Here is a 16394-nt window from a genome sequence, read left to right on the forward strand (position 1 = left end):
CGACCTTATTTTTTAACCAATTTTGGATAGTTGAAAAAGCTTAGAATGACAAAAATATCCAATTTTTGTTTTCCTAACGCAACGCTATTAATAACCATTATGATTGTGCTTCGTTTACATAAAATGTCAGCTAGGACATCAATAATTCTGCAAGGCTTCTGCAGAACTACCTGCAGGAGCTCACATTAAATTATGAACAAAGAAAGCTATTATAAAATATTGGTGTTTAAGGGTAGGTGGTGAAGACTAGATCTGCATACAATTTCTTTATTATTTTCAATCTTTTATTTGCCTACTGATGGAGATTGTTGGCTTGTTTGTCAGATTTGGCTAAAACCGTGTGTTGTGTTTATATAATTATTGAATCAAAATTCATTGTTTATATCAGCCCGTAAAATGTACCCTGTCATGATGTGCTACCATTTGTTATGCCTTGTTTATTCAATTTCTTTGCTCACTTGTCCAGTCCCGTGTCTTATTGTCTCGTATGTCCCACTTGTATCATTACTTGATCTTAGGGACTTCATGTCAATTACTTTATATAGTATGTTTTTTACATTTTTCGCTCATTCCATCAAATCACAAAACTGAGCAGTCACAAGATAACTTTATACAAAAAGTATCAAACAATTTTTTACACATGTCAAAATTTCAAGAAACTTTTCAGCGTAATCCTTAAGTCGCAGTCTTATTTGCTATGGTTAGCCCTTGATTAACCCCATGTCAGGTTTCTTATAAAAAAAGGAAAATTTGGCAAAACTTAAACTAACGGCAGAAAAGTCTACAATTTTTCAGCTGAATTAGGAAAATAGCAGACTAAACTAGAACTCTTAAGAAAGAAAAGACCCTTCATTTCCAAAAGCAATATAAAGCAATACTCATACTACTAACTAGCACTAGTATCAGGGAATGTAAAACTGAAAACAAAGTTTTTGAACGTTGGTTGGATGTCCTGTACAGGTGGTTAATGACTACTAACTTAAGGAACTGTGAAGAAACTTTTAGCCTTAAAATCTAAAAATAAGAAACTTGTGCCTCAATAGGGAAAGCTGGTTTCTTATAAAAAAAGCGTGTATTAGTTTCACTATTAAAATGGTAATTTGGTGCAAGTAATTAATGCATCTTTTGCATCACATGTAAAATCTCTTGTTTAAAATTTTCGATCACCATTTTTAAAAGAAAATTGTATACTTTCAATTTCTCCTATGTTATTGTCATTGTATTATCATCATGATTTAAAAGGCTAAGTAGAAATTAACAGTAACACTATGTTTATATTTATGGTATTTAACTATAACACAATCTACTTTTATCACTAATTAGATTATTATACCAATGAATGTATAATGACACAAACCTTAGTGGAAGAGAGCCAGTTGTTGAAAAAGTCATGTACAGAATCTAGCCTTGAAAAAGATGATTGTATATTGGAAAATTTTTCATTGATTCAGAACGAGAGCCAACCTATTGAAAATAAATTAGTAGCAGGCTCTTATGAACAACCTACAGATGATGATGAGCAAAGTGATGAATTTTTTGACTGCAATTCTGAGCAGCATGACGATGATTCAACAAAGGGGCAAAATATTGCAGACAAAGATATTAATGACTTTTGTAGTTGTAACAATATAAAGACAAATTTAGATAAACCATACATCAATGGTTCTAGAAAAAACTTATACCCATATGTTGTTGTGAATCCTTCTCATGAAGCCATTGATATAGACAGTGATGAAGAAGACTACCAACTTCGAATGTGTCGAAATAATGACAGTGGGCAAGGTTCAAGTGTAGAGACATCTTCTATTAAAAGTACCACACACGAATCTTATCATGTAGAAACTATTACAGACACCTCACAAAATAATAGTAGAAGCAAAAATGATGATACTAAGTCAAAGTTGGACAATAATATTATTGATGTTTTGCAAGACATTGACTTATCAACAGAACCATCATTACCAGTTCATCGAACTTCTAGTTTTATTAGTAGAAAAATTCCAGAAGCCAATGCAAAAATAACAAATAGCAATTTTACAGATATTCCACTTAATCCTCCCTCTCCTAGCAAAATGCTTAACACATATACACCTCCAAAAAACTCTTCTGATCATATTGATGGATTGTCTCATGAACACCCATTCAAACCACCTGCTGTCATGGACACACCACCAAAGACTGGGTAAGTATTTATGAAAGTTTTTCATTTTTTCTTCCTTAAATCTTTATATATAATTAAATTTTAACAAGAAGCCCTGGGGGCTCTAAGAATTTCCGCACGCTACCAAAATATTTGATGAAAACCTACTAATTCGTTGTGTTATTGTGCCAAACATTCGAAGGGGTTTGGTGCATGAACCTCTGAAGATAAAACCCATCAGTGACATTATATCTTACAACAAACGCAAACAAAACAAAACGTGTCATAATAAACTCACATTTTAAAAGAAATTGCTAACAAAAAATACAGCCTATCATTCATGGTTAAAAGTCTTGCGATTGAGACGTTTATGGTCTTAAATGGCATTAGTTGACAAAAAATCAAAATTTTGATGTCACCATCATGTTCAGCATACTTTATTTGTTTACTGTGCCAAATTTTGTTAAAAATAAAGTAGTTTTAATTTTTGCACCAATTTTGGCCTGAAATGAAATTTAGGAAAGAGAAATCAAAATTTTGATGTCACCATCATGTTCAGCATACTTTATTTGTTAACCGTGCCAGATTTAGCCGAAAATGAAGTGGTTTTAATTTTTGGACCAATTTTGGCCTAAAATGACATTTAGGTGACAAAACTCAAAATTATTATGTCACCATTATGTTCAGCATACTTTTTTGTTAACTGTGCCAAATTTTGTCGAAAACAAATACCAATTTTGGCCTGAAGCGTCAATACTAGACTTCCCAGTAGTTAAGGAGCTTGGGTACGACGTTTACATCTGTGATGGACCAACGTGAAATCCCAGGGTCGATTTTTTCTCAAAAAATGCTCCGAAAGAAAAAAACGACGGTTTTAAAGAATTTCCTACGCCTTTCTGTGACGGACCAACGTGAAATCCCAGGGTCGATTTTTTCTCAAAAAATGCTTTTTAAAGAATTTTCTACGCCTTCAGGCGCGGAAATTCAACTAATATTTTACACTATTAGCAAACTGAAAGCAATTGTTCATCATGTAAAAAAAACTTGATTTTGAAAAAAAAAAATCCTCTGCAGCAGGAGAATCTTACAGATTATAAATCCTATTTCAGACACAGTGTGGTAATTAACTACATATTTAACTTGCATGGTAATTAAAGACAAATATTTTTAGAATTTTTATTGCTTCAACAGCCAAACATGTCTAACTAAAATATTTTGATTTTAACATTCAAGTGCTTGTACATGTGAACATTTGGAAGCAAGCACTTAACCTGTTTTACTATCACTTTGTAACAGAAAAAGTTTTGCCATATGCATTTCTATGGGCATCCTTGTGCAAGCTTTTAGTTTTAATTCTGCAAACTTTAGGGTTACTGTTTGATGAGCTTGTAAGGAATGACAAGTTCAGCAAATATTTTGTTGTAGCCAGTAGTATTTCCAGGAACACCTGTAACTGACAATATTTGCAAAATGTTAAACTAAATTCAATAAGTTATCTATCAGAATTAAAATTTTTGGAAGAGACAACTTTTCAACTTACACACTATATTTATTTATTCACTACATTTTTTTTCTTTGACAATATTCGGCTAAATAAGACAGTTTTTTACTTTCAAAAAATATTTAAACAAATGTTTTTCTGAGGCAGGTCAAAATTACCAGCCAAGTTAATTTTTTTGTCTTTATCCTATGCACTGTGCAAAAGCTGCTCCATTGGTCAAATAAATATGTAGAGCAAGGGAATTTCCTGTTGGTACATTTTTTTAAATCAAGGAAATTTTTTACAATTATTGTTGCTCAGGGGAAATCAAGTCGACCTGCTATTGTACAGGCCTGACTGATCTATATTTACATTTTCTTCAAACGTTTCTCTGCCACTGATACTAGGGGCAGTGGGGGTGGCTGATTCAGCCTACCCTCCTGTCCAATTTTTTCATAACTCTTTATTTAATTTTCCGAAAATCTCTTTTTTTAAAAAATGTGTCGAAGTGTTGGCTTGCCAATCAATTTCTTGAGTTGAGTGAAAATTTTTAGATTTTTTTCTTTTTAAAAATCTATTTTTTATAACCTTTAAGTGGTTTATTATTGCAACATCATTTTTTGTTTATCACATTAGCGTTAAAAATTACAAATCAATTATAGAAATATTTCATAAATCTCAAATTTAAAGCTAATTTTTTCTGACATCAGCAATTTTTTGTCTGGGTAAACATTTGTGGTAAGTTTCATGCCTATTGGACAACAGAATTTACAAAGGAGGGAGGGGCAATCAGCATCCCCCTAGCACTGCCGAGCCCCCAAATAGTCCAGCAGGAATAGGGTTAAGCAGCTAAATTTTGAAAAATGAATTAATTTATAAGCGCACTCATAAGATTCTGTATTGATAAGAAAAACAAAAACTGATGAGAATTTGAAAAACTAAAATAGTTTTTAATGAATAAAATCTTTTTTATTTCTTAGACATTATAAGACATTATATGTATATTGGTTGCACACGAAGAAAAAAAAGAACACAAGAAATTGCTTTATGCGCTATATTTTGTTGTTGAGAAACTTTTCAAGAGTGGTCCACTGAGCACAATATCGGTTAAAAAATAAGGAATGATGAACACCATAAATTCAAAATTATACTCATTTTTGCTAATATAACCAAAAATATTAAAGTGATTGTTTATTAAAAAGCTATAGTGAAATCCAAGTACTGGTAAAAAACAGAAATATGTAGATAAAAGAAAGTAAAAAGATTTTTATTGATTCTGAGAATCAAGCCTAAAGAAGACAGTGTCATATACGAAACAGGACTTGTATTGTCTTATAATAATGTTGACATGTGTTGTAAGCATTATTATAACACTAGTCGGTGCCCCGTGGCAAAATCCACAGATGCGCCCGTCTTTTTATACAGCTTGCATGTGATGTACTTGCTGTATCATTTTGTGTGACAGGCAAATGTATACGGGTATTATAATATAGATATAGATTTTTTTTTGGAAAAAAAATTGCAAAAAAGTTGATTCTACAATGTTTCATATTTTCCTAACTTGCAAAAATAAATCAATCATTTAAAAAAGAAGATGACGTTTATATCTGTGTCAATTAATTTGATAATTATTCTTAAGATCTACAAAAATCATGAATATTTAATGTACAAAATATCCTTATGAACCACAATGCAAAAGGTAAGTGTTCTCACAAGTCCAGCAAGTTTAAACTTAAACCATGCTAACTCTGGGTAAAAATAATTTGGAACAAGAGCTATGTTTATGCTAACTGTCTATATTGTGGGGTTCACTTTAGCATAGAGCATGGTTAGTATAAAAATAAAGCATGCTTTGACTAGCAAGTTTCCCATAACATCAAAGGGAGAGTTGTAAACATAATTTAAAACAAAACGTTCATGTTGTTGTTTTTCTCAAATACGAATGAACTTAACTCCATAATACCCGCTCAAAATCCTCACTTTTAATACTTAAATATTTGCGCATAATTTTTGTTCTATTGTTTCATGTACTTATAACAGCTATAGCAAAAGTAAAGAGTGCCTCGAAGCACTCTTTATTTTTGCTTTATTTAAAGCATGTTTAAAGCAAGTAAGCATAATTTAAAAGACATTTCAATAAAGCAGAAATGCGATCACATTATTAAGCATGCTTTAAATTGTGCTTTAAATTTATAGCATGCTTTTAAAATTCTAGTATGAACCCCTCCCCATTGTGTGTGTCTAGCTATACTTCAAAAATTTATTGTGTTCTGGTTGTGAGATTATATGGAGATATAAGTTGCTTTGTGACAAATTGATCATGAAGTAGAGGTATAGATGAAACATAGAGGCTGGTTTACACCTGAAATTAATTTAGTCTATTGTAAGTTCAGTGTTGTAGACTAAATAAATAAAAACATCAGAAATAATTTGATATGAAATTTTGAAACTCGAATCTTATTTGCTTTTATGCTTTTTAAAGCACTAGTGAAATTTCTTTGTTGTTTTTTTTCACTAGAATTAAACTATGTATAAACTTGTTAAAACGTTGTGTCAAAACATGCACATGAAGTCCAAGTGGTTATTTACTGGCCTACTGGAAAAGTTTGGAAATGGCTTATTTACATTCTTGTAGAGAAAAGACATTTTTTTAATAACATATATTTTTAATTAGTTTCATTGCCAAGTTCTTGGCTGGTGGTTAATAGGATTAGAAATTAACAAATATCCATCAATATATGTATTATTGTTGGATTGCTAGAAATAAGATATACTTACTTTGCTCAAAAGTGAATTCTATAAATGATTAAATGAGATTAACTGATAGCCTAAAAATAGCTCAAATTTTGATCCAGTGTTAAAATTAACAATTGACTTGTAAGGTTGTACATTATTATAAGGACAAAGGATTATGCAGAAGTTTCATTGTAAAAACAGAATTTATGGAGAAAGAGAAACACATTCATCCTCCTCCCCTCTCCCCCCTCTCTCCAATTCTGAGGCTATCAAAGAAGCATTGGGGATAGGACTAAGGAAATGCTTAATTAATTACTTATGGGACACTTTCGAAAAATTTAACATTTTTAGAAAGTAGTAAAAACTGTTTTTTACTTAATTTATAATTTAGGCTTCCGAAACGAAGTCACCAAAAATCTTGGAAAGTATTTGGTAAGGTTGTTGTACCAGTGTCTGTTAATCCCTCACTTAAGACAAGTCCTGGAAGTTTACGAAAGCAAAAGAAAGAAACGGTAGGTTCATCCACCACGGCGCTTATACTGGAAAACAGACCAGCTCATTTGCCACCAAAATCGCCAAAAGAAGAGCAAAGGCACAGAGAACAATATGCTGAAATGATTGCCTTGGCGAAACGTAAAGAACTTAAGGACCAAGAAAACGAGAAAAAGAAATTGAAGGAGAGACGTAAATTAGAGGATCAGCTGTCCAATGTGGTCAAAGTATGGAAAGAAGAAATTATACCGAACTGGCAAACCTGGTAAATTTCTGCATTTTATTCAGGCACTTTTTTTAATGTGTTGCTTCCTGTTATGATATAGGCCGTACCAATAATTTTTGCCATTCTTGTTTTTATTCGTCGTAGTAAAAATTCGAAGAAGGTGAAAGATCTTTGGTGGAATGGTGTACCTCCAAGTGTCCGTGGTGTTGTTTGGAGCTTGGCTATAGGAAATGACCTACACATGACTCCTGGTAAGTAATTGACGTCCTGTTTTAAATTAAGCCAACGTGAAGGTTTGGGTAAACGCCTTAAAGATAATATGTGATCGTGGGTTAAGCACTAAAATGAGTCAGCTATTTTCTGGGTAATGCCAACAATTTTCTTTAATAAACAATATGGTTTACTTACGACAACAACAATGCCCTCGAAAAAAGCAAAATACCAGACACATGTGAGCGAACCACGAGGCAGGCTAGCTTAATTTATGAAGATGTCTAAGTTTTTCACTGTTAACTTTTTAAGTTGATGTTTTTAGGCGCGTTTGTATACAGTATGCTGCCATTTTAAAATTTTTTTAAGCTCGCTTTCACATGACTTTTTCTGTTGTTTAATTGTTGGATCTCCGCTGCTGACATCAGCATGTTGATTCCCTATTCCGTGATTATTAAAATTTTTGGTGCATTTATTCAAAAAAAAAAATTCATTTGAGATGAGATTGCCTTTTTCACATTCCATTCCATTTCATTCCAGTATATTTCCAAGAAGTTTCGCAAAATAAGTTGTAATAAATTGTAGTCTCTTTTTTAGAACTGTTTGTGATATTTCAAGAACATGCAAAAGAAAGATCAAAAATGCAAAGAAATGTCGAACCGATAAACAGTGTTCACAATTCAGAAAGTTCGTTAGTAGTTAGTAAAGAAAACACGATTGGTTTAATATCATTGGATGTCTCTCGAACGTTTCCAGCTTTGTGCATTTTCCAGAAGGTTAGTAAAGCGAATTTATTTAATAAACAAAAAGTGTATATATTAAATACTTAACTTTTAAACTCCTTAATAGAAGAATTTATTTATGTAAATAAGTAAATGGAACTACACTTTAAAAAAAAACAGTCTATAAGAAACCTTAGGCTCAGAAAGTCAAAATTTTAAGAAACTTTTGAGAAACTTAAGTAGGCTGAGAAATTCTCCAACATTAAGAAACTTATATACATACAACAGAAAAAGGGGGAACAGAATAAAAAGTGTTTTTCATAAAGTAGATGTTTAAACATGCATCTATTTATAACAAACTAATTTATATATTACATCTTTCGTACGATACTGTGCTAACATAGCATATGTTGCTCATAAACCATAGCCCATACCTCATAAAAGCATTGTAAAGAAAAGTTTTTTTAAGAGACTTTTCAGACTCAAATTATCGAAATTTTAACCTTCAGGCTCAACGAAATGCTTAGGTGCCTCATAAAAAAACAACGTGTATTTTTGTCTATTTTTTTGTTTATTTCTTTTCTTGTTTTTTAGGGTGGTCCCTACCACGAACCTCTAAAAACTCTTCTTGCTGCATACACCTGTCACAGACCGGATGTAGGATATGTAAGTATATTTCTGTACGTTTTAAATTACTGGTCTTTTTTTAATAAGAAACAAAAGGGTCTAAAACAGGGGTGTGACTCCATAAATTTTCAAAGAATCTCCTTTAAATGTAAAAAACATCCAGGCTGAACCCAAAAAGTATGTTTCTTATAAAAAATGACTTTGGTAAGTTGTCTTTTTTGTTAGGTACAAGGCATGTCGTTTTTGGCTGCAATGCTTCTACTTAACATGGACCTTACTGAAGCTTTCATCTGTTTCACCAACTTGTTGAGTCGTTCTTGTCAAATGGCTTTCTTCACTGTCAACCAAGCATTGGTAAGACTTTTACATTCTTGGTTGTTTATAGATTTGAACAGTAGCAATCTCTCTCCTCACTGGGGTTAGGTCATATGACTTCTTTTTTGGTATCCTTGTATGTTAAGGAGGTAAATTATACAAACTGTATTGTGGTGAATATTTTAGTGTTATATACCGTGCAACTATAATTAAAACTAAAAGTGTAAACATCTCGTTTTATTTTAAATTCACAAGCCTAAAAAAATGCGTTGTGTTTATTCTTGTCATAGTAGTAGATTCTTTTTGTTTAGATGGAAGCATACTATCGAACGTTTGATGTTCTTCTTGAAGAACAGCTCCCACGAGTTCATATGCATTTTAGGGGAGAAAATTTGAGTCATGATATATATCTTATCGACTGGTAAGTTTACTTATTTATACTATTGTAATGTGAGAGTCTGAAACACTAAGAGACATGTATATCATACAATCAATAAATTTGCACAATGCTAGTAAGCTCTTGCCACGAAAAGGACCTTATGTAGTGGTAGCGCATTCGGTTGGTATTCATAACGTTGTAGGTTCAAATTTCACTCCATTCTACTTACATGTAGTGTCTTACCTAACACAAATTTATTTTGGTGGCAGACAAGCGAATTGAAGAAATACTATACGTATATCTTGAAGTAACGTTGTAGTCGTTGGGAAGGAAGGGCCAGCCGTTAGGACCTTAAACTTCTTGTCGCTATTTCTGAGTCCGCAATTTAAAAGTTCTGTTTTTTTAGGATATTTACGCTGTTTAGCAAATCTTTACCTTTGGACACAGCCTGTCGTGTTTGGGATTTATTTTGTAGAGATGGAGAAGAATTTTTATTTAGAACTGCACTCGGTATGTTTTTCAATCTCTTAAAATTATGCAGAAATTAAATTAAGACCTGAAGATTGGGAATCACCTTCACATTTCTAGTATTGCTTATCTTACAATTTTTCAGACTGCTTCTTCTTCCACACTAATTGAGGAAATTGAGGAGTTGGGATTAACTACATTGTTCCATTTAACTATGTGTCTTTTTTAGGGAAATATTTTTGTTAAATCCTCTATTTTTGCATATTGACACTTACCAGCCAGTGATATATTTTTTAATCTTTAGGGATTCTACTGATGCACGAAGAGGCACTTTTGGAAATGGAATTCTTTCGATTAGCGCAATATCTTACAAAACTCTCCAACACAATCACAGCTGACGAATTATTTCAGTACATTGAAAAAATTAACTTCTCCAAATCTAAATTCCAGCAAACTCTTCAAACTTTCAAATCACGCGCCAAATCTTACTTACCAACGTAATGAATGAAACGCTATGTTCATAATAATAATAGTGTAAATAATATTTTTATAGTTCAATGATAAGACTTGTAAATATCTGCTGGTCAGTTAAACCACGCTTCTGCTGGTCAGTTTAACTACGCTTATTTTTCAGTTTAGTCTTCGCCACAAAAAAACTGTATTTTTCAGTCATTGAAATGTGCTTAATAAAGCAATATATACAAAAAGATTTGACGGTTGGTAAGCTGTCGACAATAGTCAAGTATACGAAACGTTAATCAACTATGGATCTATTAAAATTTCTTAAAATAAGTTTTAAATTTTAGTTTAGAATAACGCTGTTTGCTTTTATGGTTTTCAAAAATTAATTCTGTAAGAAAATTAATTTATATCCTGATTTAGCGCACCTATATTGAAACGTCAATTTAGCGCACCTATGTTGAAATGTCAATTTTTCTGCTATATCTTTTACAACGCTTTTTATTCTAGTCAAGCTTTTCCAATATATATCTTTATCTTAGGTGGAGATTTTTTGTCATGTTTAAACTGGTTTTGTTATGAGAATGAAATGAGCAAAAAAAAAAAAGAAATTTCACGATACAGTTTTTTTACAGAACAATGTCCAATTTTCTTATGTTTTCCTCGCTAAAATTTTGAATAAACCGAGAATTGTGATATAAGTTAGGAAATTATTTGACTTGATATGCTAGCTTTTTCAAATTTTCGTAACGTAATATGTATGAAGTATCAAGTCACAACCTTGTCAACAACAACCCTAAAAAGACGTGGGCGTCATGGTTAATATTATGGTGATGTAAATGAGTGTTTCATACACGTGCATTCCCGATGAGTGGCGTGAATTTTAACCAATAACTGAGTTTTATTCTACTTCAAACAATTGAGTTTTCTGTGCATAACTCAAATTTGGTTTTAGCAAAATTATCTAGGTACATGCATGTCGTTTGGTTTTTATTAATTTTCGGTTTATATTTTTAATTTTTCTTATTTTAGTATATGGGACATCTTTAAACTTGTTATACAATCAATTATTTCTATTTTTTTACAAATAAAGATAAGAAAGTCTATGCTTTTTTATCTTCACATTTGACCCTAATGAAATCCTCTTCATGGCATTTAATAATAGGAATTCGACGAAAAATACATCTCGACGGGTACCCGCAGTCATTTTTTCTTTAAGATGTATTGAATTTTAGGAATTTATGAAAACTGCAGGAAAAGTATAATTTTGTGCAAGTTTCAAAAATAAATTGTCATCAAATTTGATAAATCAAGGAATTTTTTCTAGTTACTAAATACTAAAATTTGAATGATACAAAACACTAGAATGCAAAATTTAACACGTAGCTTGTCTGGTTATTCATAGTATTTTTTTTTCTGTTTGTGATTTTTATTATGAAAAAATAGCTGAAAATCAATGAACAAATCAGGGGAATTTTATTCCTGGATAACGGGAGCAATCCTCAATTATTATGTCATAAGGTCAGATAAAAATCTTTGAAGCTATTTTTTAAATGACTGATAAGCAGATTTTTATTCCTACAAAATATTAAAAATTATTTTGGTGTTAGGCCATCTTTAAAAGTGAAGATCTTATTGTTCTACTAAACTCATTAAGATTTGTTGACATCAAAAAGCAAATAATCATAGCAGTAACTCTTTGAACAACTAAAATGCTATTTTTAATATTCTTTACAATCATAAACGGATTTTGTGCCAAATAAATATATTGCCAAGCAGTCCCAAGCTTTATTTGCATTTTAAGGACCAGAATTCTGCTAAAATTGAAGTACATAGTAATAATAATAATAAACTGAAATGAGAGAATAAATTTATAACGCATTTTCTTGACTTTTCTTAACTTTTTCCCACAGGTTGCTTAACTCTTCATGATGAGTTAATTGCCTTTCCATCTTTGAACAAACTTGATATAGGTTTTTACAGGTCTCATTTTTCGCGTATAACTCAGTCGAAATTTCGCTACATTTCTTCTCATAAAATGCACATTTCTGACATTGATTGTTGTTAAATTTCAACTTTTTTAACGCCTTCTTTACATATTCCGCCTCGTCAGAAACACGTTTAAGTTCCTTTAGAAGCTCATCAATTTGATGCTGTCTTTCCTCTGAATTATCTTTAAGGAAAGTAGACATCTGAAACTTTAATTTGTCAATCTTTTCGTCTTTGCTTTTTACGATTTGAGCATGTATTTCTCTTTCCTTTTTAAATTGAATTTCCAAATCAGATTTCAAACATCTAACATTTCCTTCGTGTTTTTTGGTTAAGGTGATAATGATATCTGCATGTAATTGCTTTAGATTATCAATCTCTTTTGAGTGAGAAGTTAATATTTCCTTATTCTGAAGATTACTATTTTCATATTTACACATTTTGTCATTTAAAGCTTTTCGTAACTTTTCCTTTTCTGCTTCGCACGCACCGTGTACCGACTTTGCTGTGATCAAAAGATCGTTTCTCGATTCCAGTTCTTGCTGTAGTTCTTCAATTTTATTTTTCTTAGACTTTATCTCATCTCTTAATTTATTTACAGTTTTTTGTAGTGCGTAATATTTTTCTTTAAATGAATCTTTATTGAAATTATTTCTTCTCTGAGATATGGTTGTATTACTCGCAGTAGCATTTTCGGGCAAAACGATATCGATTGCGGAACCTTCTAATGTGGTGTTTTTGTCTAAACCAATGGACTGTGCATTTTTAACTATCCTTATGGGAGATTTGTGAAGTTTACCGGGGATAGCTCTTTGCGTTTTACGTTGAGACATATTTGCATAAAAAGTATTAATACCGTGTTTTTTTTAAAAAAACTAAACTGATATAATGTTCTGCGATTTGTTTACAATCCGTGTCTACCATTTTGCGCAATCTCTGCAACATTTACGGACGCATGCGTAACCGCTATTCGACATAGACTAATTCAAAATGGCTGCCGAAGGCGCGGGAGAGAAGATGCAGCAGATCCCTATCAATCAACTGTCAATACAACAGTTAGATCAAATTAAAAAAGATATTGACCAAGAAATTGGCATTTTAACAGAATCTGTCAATCAACTCAAGATAGCCCAACAGAAATTTAGTGATTCATTGGATAATTTAGGTCGTGTGACTGTTGATAAGAAAGGCAAAGAATTGATGGTTCCAATGACATCTTCTATGTATGTACCAGGATTTTTGGATGACACGAGTACTGTAATGGTAGATATCGGTACTGGTTATTATGTCGAAAAATCTGTTGAAGATGGAAAGAAATATTTTAGGAGAAAGATAGAATTTGTTGGTAAGCAAGTTGAAAAAATCCATCCAGCTTTGCTGGAGAAGCAACGTGCACGTAGCGCATTAATTGAGGCACTGAGTGCAAAAGTATCTCAACAAATGTCTCAACAGCAGCTTAATTCAAAAGTAGAAGGACTAAAGACATAAAAACTATAAGCTACAGTATATATAACTATATATATTGTAGGCAATTACCTAGCTAGCTAGCTATATATATTTTCTAAGTCACTTTATTTAGGGAATATGAAAACCACTATGCATGTCTATGTACATTTTATCTTGTATAAATGAAAACTGAGCATGAAATACCATTTTTAAGTAACAGGATATTTCTTTGTGTACGGTTAATGTCTGTATAAGTAATTCTTGTTCCTTTTTTGTTTGTTTGCTGAAGCACAAAGGTCATGTGTGTGACATAATTATTCCCTCATTCAACATGCAATTTATATACAAAATTTTTATAAGATTCTTATGTAGTTGAAAATTTGTGTAGAAATTTTGACTGTTTGCTCTATTTGGAATATTCACATGTTCTATGTATATACTGACTGTTTGTATTCTAAAAGACACCACATTTTTTAAATTCTCAGGTTATGATTTACTTGTAAGCTTAGAAATAATGTGTAAAAGTTGGTAACATTGGTTTCAAAAAAGAAAGTCTTAATAGGGAATAGGCCAAAATAAAAAAATCGTGACCCTAAAACCTCCCTACCCCGAAACGGATTTGGGGACCCAGGTTTGGAAAATTACCCAAATTGGTCCCAGGTGGTCCCTAGTTACCCACGCGGTTAAAAAACATTGACGTCACCACCTCGTTTCCAAGTTATTTGGCCTCAAAGTTTTAAGTGCATTGTAATGGCTTCACTAATCTTAATTAACTTTCCTTTGACGTCAATACTATTTTATCGGTAAAGTTTGGTAAATTACAGAACAATTTTATAGGCGATGTTTTATAGAATTTGTTAAAGAAAATTTTGAAGAATGTAATCCACTTTGCAAAAGTGACAGACAGACACACGGAATTAGCGTATTATTTTATAGACTAGTCGATAAGGCCCGTGGAAAAATCCACTTAGGCAGGATAACAGAGAAAGATTCTTATGTAGTTGAAAATTTGTGTAGAAATTTTGACTGTTTGCTCTATTTGGAATATTCACATGTTCTATGTATATACTGACTGTTTGTATTCTAAAAGACACCACATTTTTTAAATTCTCAGGTTATGATTTACTTGTAAGCTTAGAAATAATGTGTAAAAGTTGGTAACATTGGTTTCAAAAAAGAAAGTCTTAATAGGGAATAGGCCAAAATAAAAAAATCGTGACCCTAAAACCTCCCTACCCCCTCTGTTTTTTTACTCAGGTACTTACTGAGTTTTTATATTTATTTACAAGGCACTTGCATGCCAATTTTTAGGTCCCATACCTTGCAGAATCTAAGATATTTGCCATTACTCAAAACTACTTAAATTTTTATAAAATTCTTATAACTAGGAAAATTTATTAACTTTTGTTGGGATTATTCTTGGAACTTGAAACTTTTAAGACAATTTTATTTTATCATAAGGAATAATTCTGAGAATTTTGGACACATGATTAACCCAGTTTTTTTAAATTTTACCTGAAAATAGAAGCTAATGAGATTTTCAGGCAAGTTTCGGCTTTTGTTCATGTGAATAAACCGGATGTTGAATAACTTTTATTTGACTACCAGAAACTTTAAATAGAATGTTGAAATATGTTCTAGAACTAAAGTAATTCTAATCAGATAGTGCTGCCATTTTGTTTCTTCTATTATATACTATAGTTGATAAGGCCTGTGGAAAAATCCACTTAGGCAGAAGGACAATGGAAAAGTAGGTTGTTTTAGATTTTTTGCTGACGTCAGCAGTGCAATTACAAAAATATTTGGCGAAATTTAGTTTATTCGTTGCCTGTACTATGTAGATGTTAAAACGCTGACCAAGAAAATGTATATGATCATATCTTTTTAATAAGCAGTTAATGAGACATAAGGGTTTTAAAATTTTGCTGATGTCAGCAATGGCCAGTCAAACCCCCCAAATTTCTTTTTTAGAAATTTGTATACCTGCTGCCTTCATTGTATAGGTCTTGAAACACTTATCAAGAAAATGTATAGGATCGCGTATTTTTGACAAACGGTTGCAGAGATATTAGGATTTGAAGGTTTTTCGATGACGTCATCAACCCGTCCATTCCGAAACGGATTCGGGGACCCAGGTTTGGGAATTACCCAAATTGGTCCTAGTTGGTCCCTAGTTACCGACGCGGTGAAAAATCATTGACGTCACCACCTCGTTTCCAAGTTATTTGGCCTCAAAGTTTTAGGTGCACTGTAATGGCTTCATTAATTTAATATAGGATATTGACGTTAAAGTAGTGTTATTTTCGTCGCGTGGTAACGTCAGAAAATTTAACATATTAGACATAACTTTTTCGGCAACATCAAAGGAAAATGAAGACATCCACTTTGCCTGTCACAGACACACAGACAGACACACCTAGCGTATTATTATATAGACTAGTCGATAAGGCCCGTGGAGAAATCCACTTAGGCAGATGGGCAATAGAAAAATAGGTTGTTTTAGATGTTTTGCTGACGTAAGCAGTGAAGATCCCACAAAAGTTAGAGAAATTTATTTTGTTATTTTATTGTAATGTGTAGAGGTTGAATCACGCTGATCAAAATAATGTGTAGGATGATATGTTTTCGAGGAACGCAAAAAGAGATAAAGTGTTTAAAAATTGTGCTGACGTCAGCAAAGGCCCGTGAGAACACAAAAAACTTTT

General features: G+C 32.0%; 3 protein-coding genes across 3 annotated transcripts; 2 read left to right on the forward strand and 1 right to left on the reverse strand.

The window, feature by feature from the left end:
* The first annotated feature begins 1293 nt into the window (after positions 1–1293).
* LOC130644286 (TBC1 domain family member 12-like) lies at positions 1294–11360 on the forward strand. The gene is made up of 9 exons (XM_057449824.1): positions 1294–2182; positions 6748–7113; positions 7219–7325; positions 7882–8060; positions 8601–8672; positions 8859–8987; positions 9260–9369; positions 9734–9837; positions 10100–11360. Exons 1-9 carry the CDS (start codon positions 1347–1349, stop codon positions 10294–10296), a joined length of 2100 nt encoding a protein of 699 aa, XP_057305807.1. The 5' UTR covers positions 1294–1346; the 3' UTR covers positions 10297–11360.
* A 577-nt stretch (positions 11361–11937) lies between these two features.
* LOC130644291 (centromere-associated protein E-like) lies at positions 11938–13174 on the reverse strand. The gene has a single exon (XM_057449830.1). The coding sequence runs from the start codon at positions 13074–13076 to the stop codon at positions 12126–12128; it is 951 nt and encodes a 316-aa protein (XP_057305813.1). The 5' UTR covers positions 13077–13174; the 3' UTR covers positions 11938–12125.
* A 33-nt stretch (positions 13175–13207) lies between these two features.
* Positions 13208–13906, forward strand: LOC130644294 (prefoldin subunit 5-like). Its single transcript, XM_057449833.1, has one exon. It carries the CDS (start codon positions 13234–13236, stop codon positions 13729–13731), a length of 498 nt encoding a protein of 165 aa, XP_057305816.1. The 5' UTR covers positions 13208–13233; the 3' UTR covers positions 13732–13906.
* The last annotated feature ends 2488 nt before the right edge of the window (positions 13907–16394 follow it).

This window comes from Hydractinia symbiolongicarpus, chromosome 5 (assembly GCF_029227915.1).
Source record: "Hydractinia symbiolongicarpus strain clone_291-10 chromosome 5, HSymV2.1, whole genome shotgun sequence".
Lineage (NCBI taxonomy): Eukaryota > Metazoa > Cnidaria > Hydrozoa > Anthoathecata > Hydractiniidae > Hydractinia > Hydractinia symbiolongicarpus.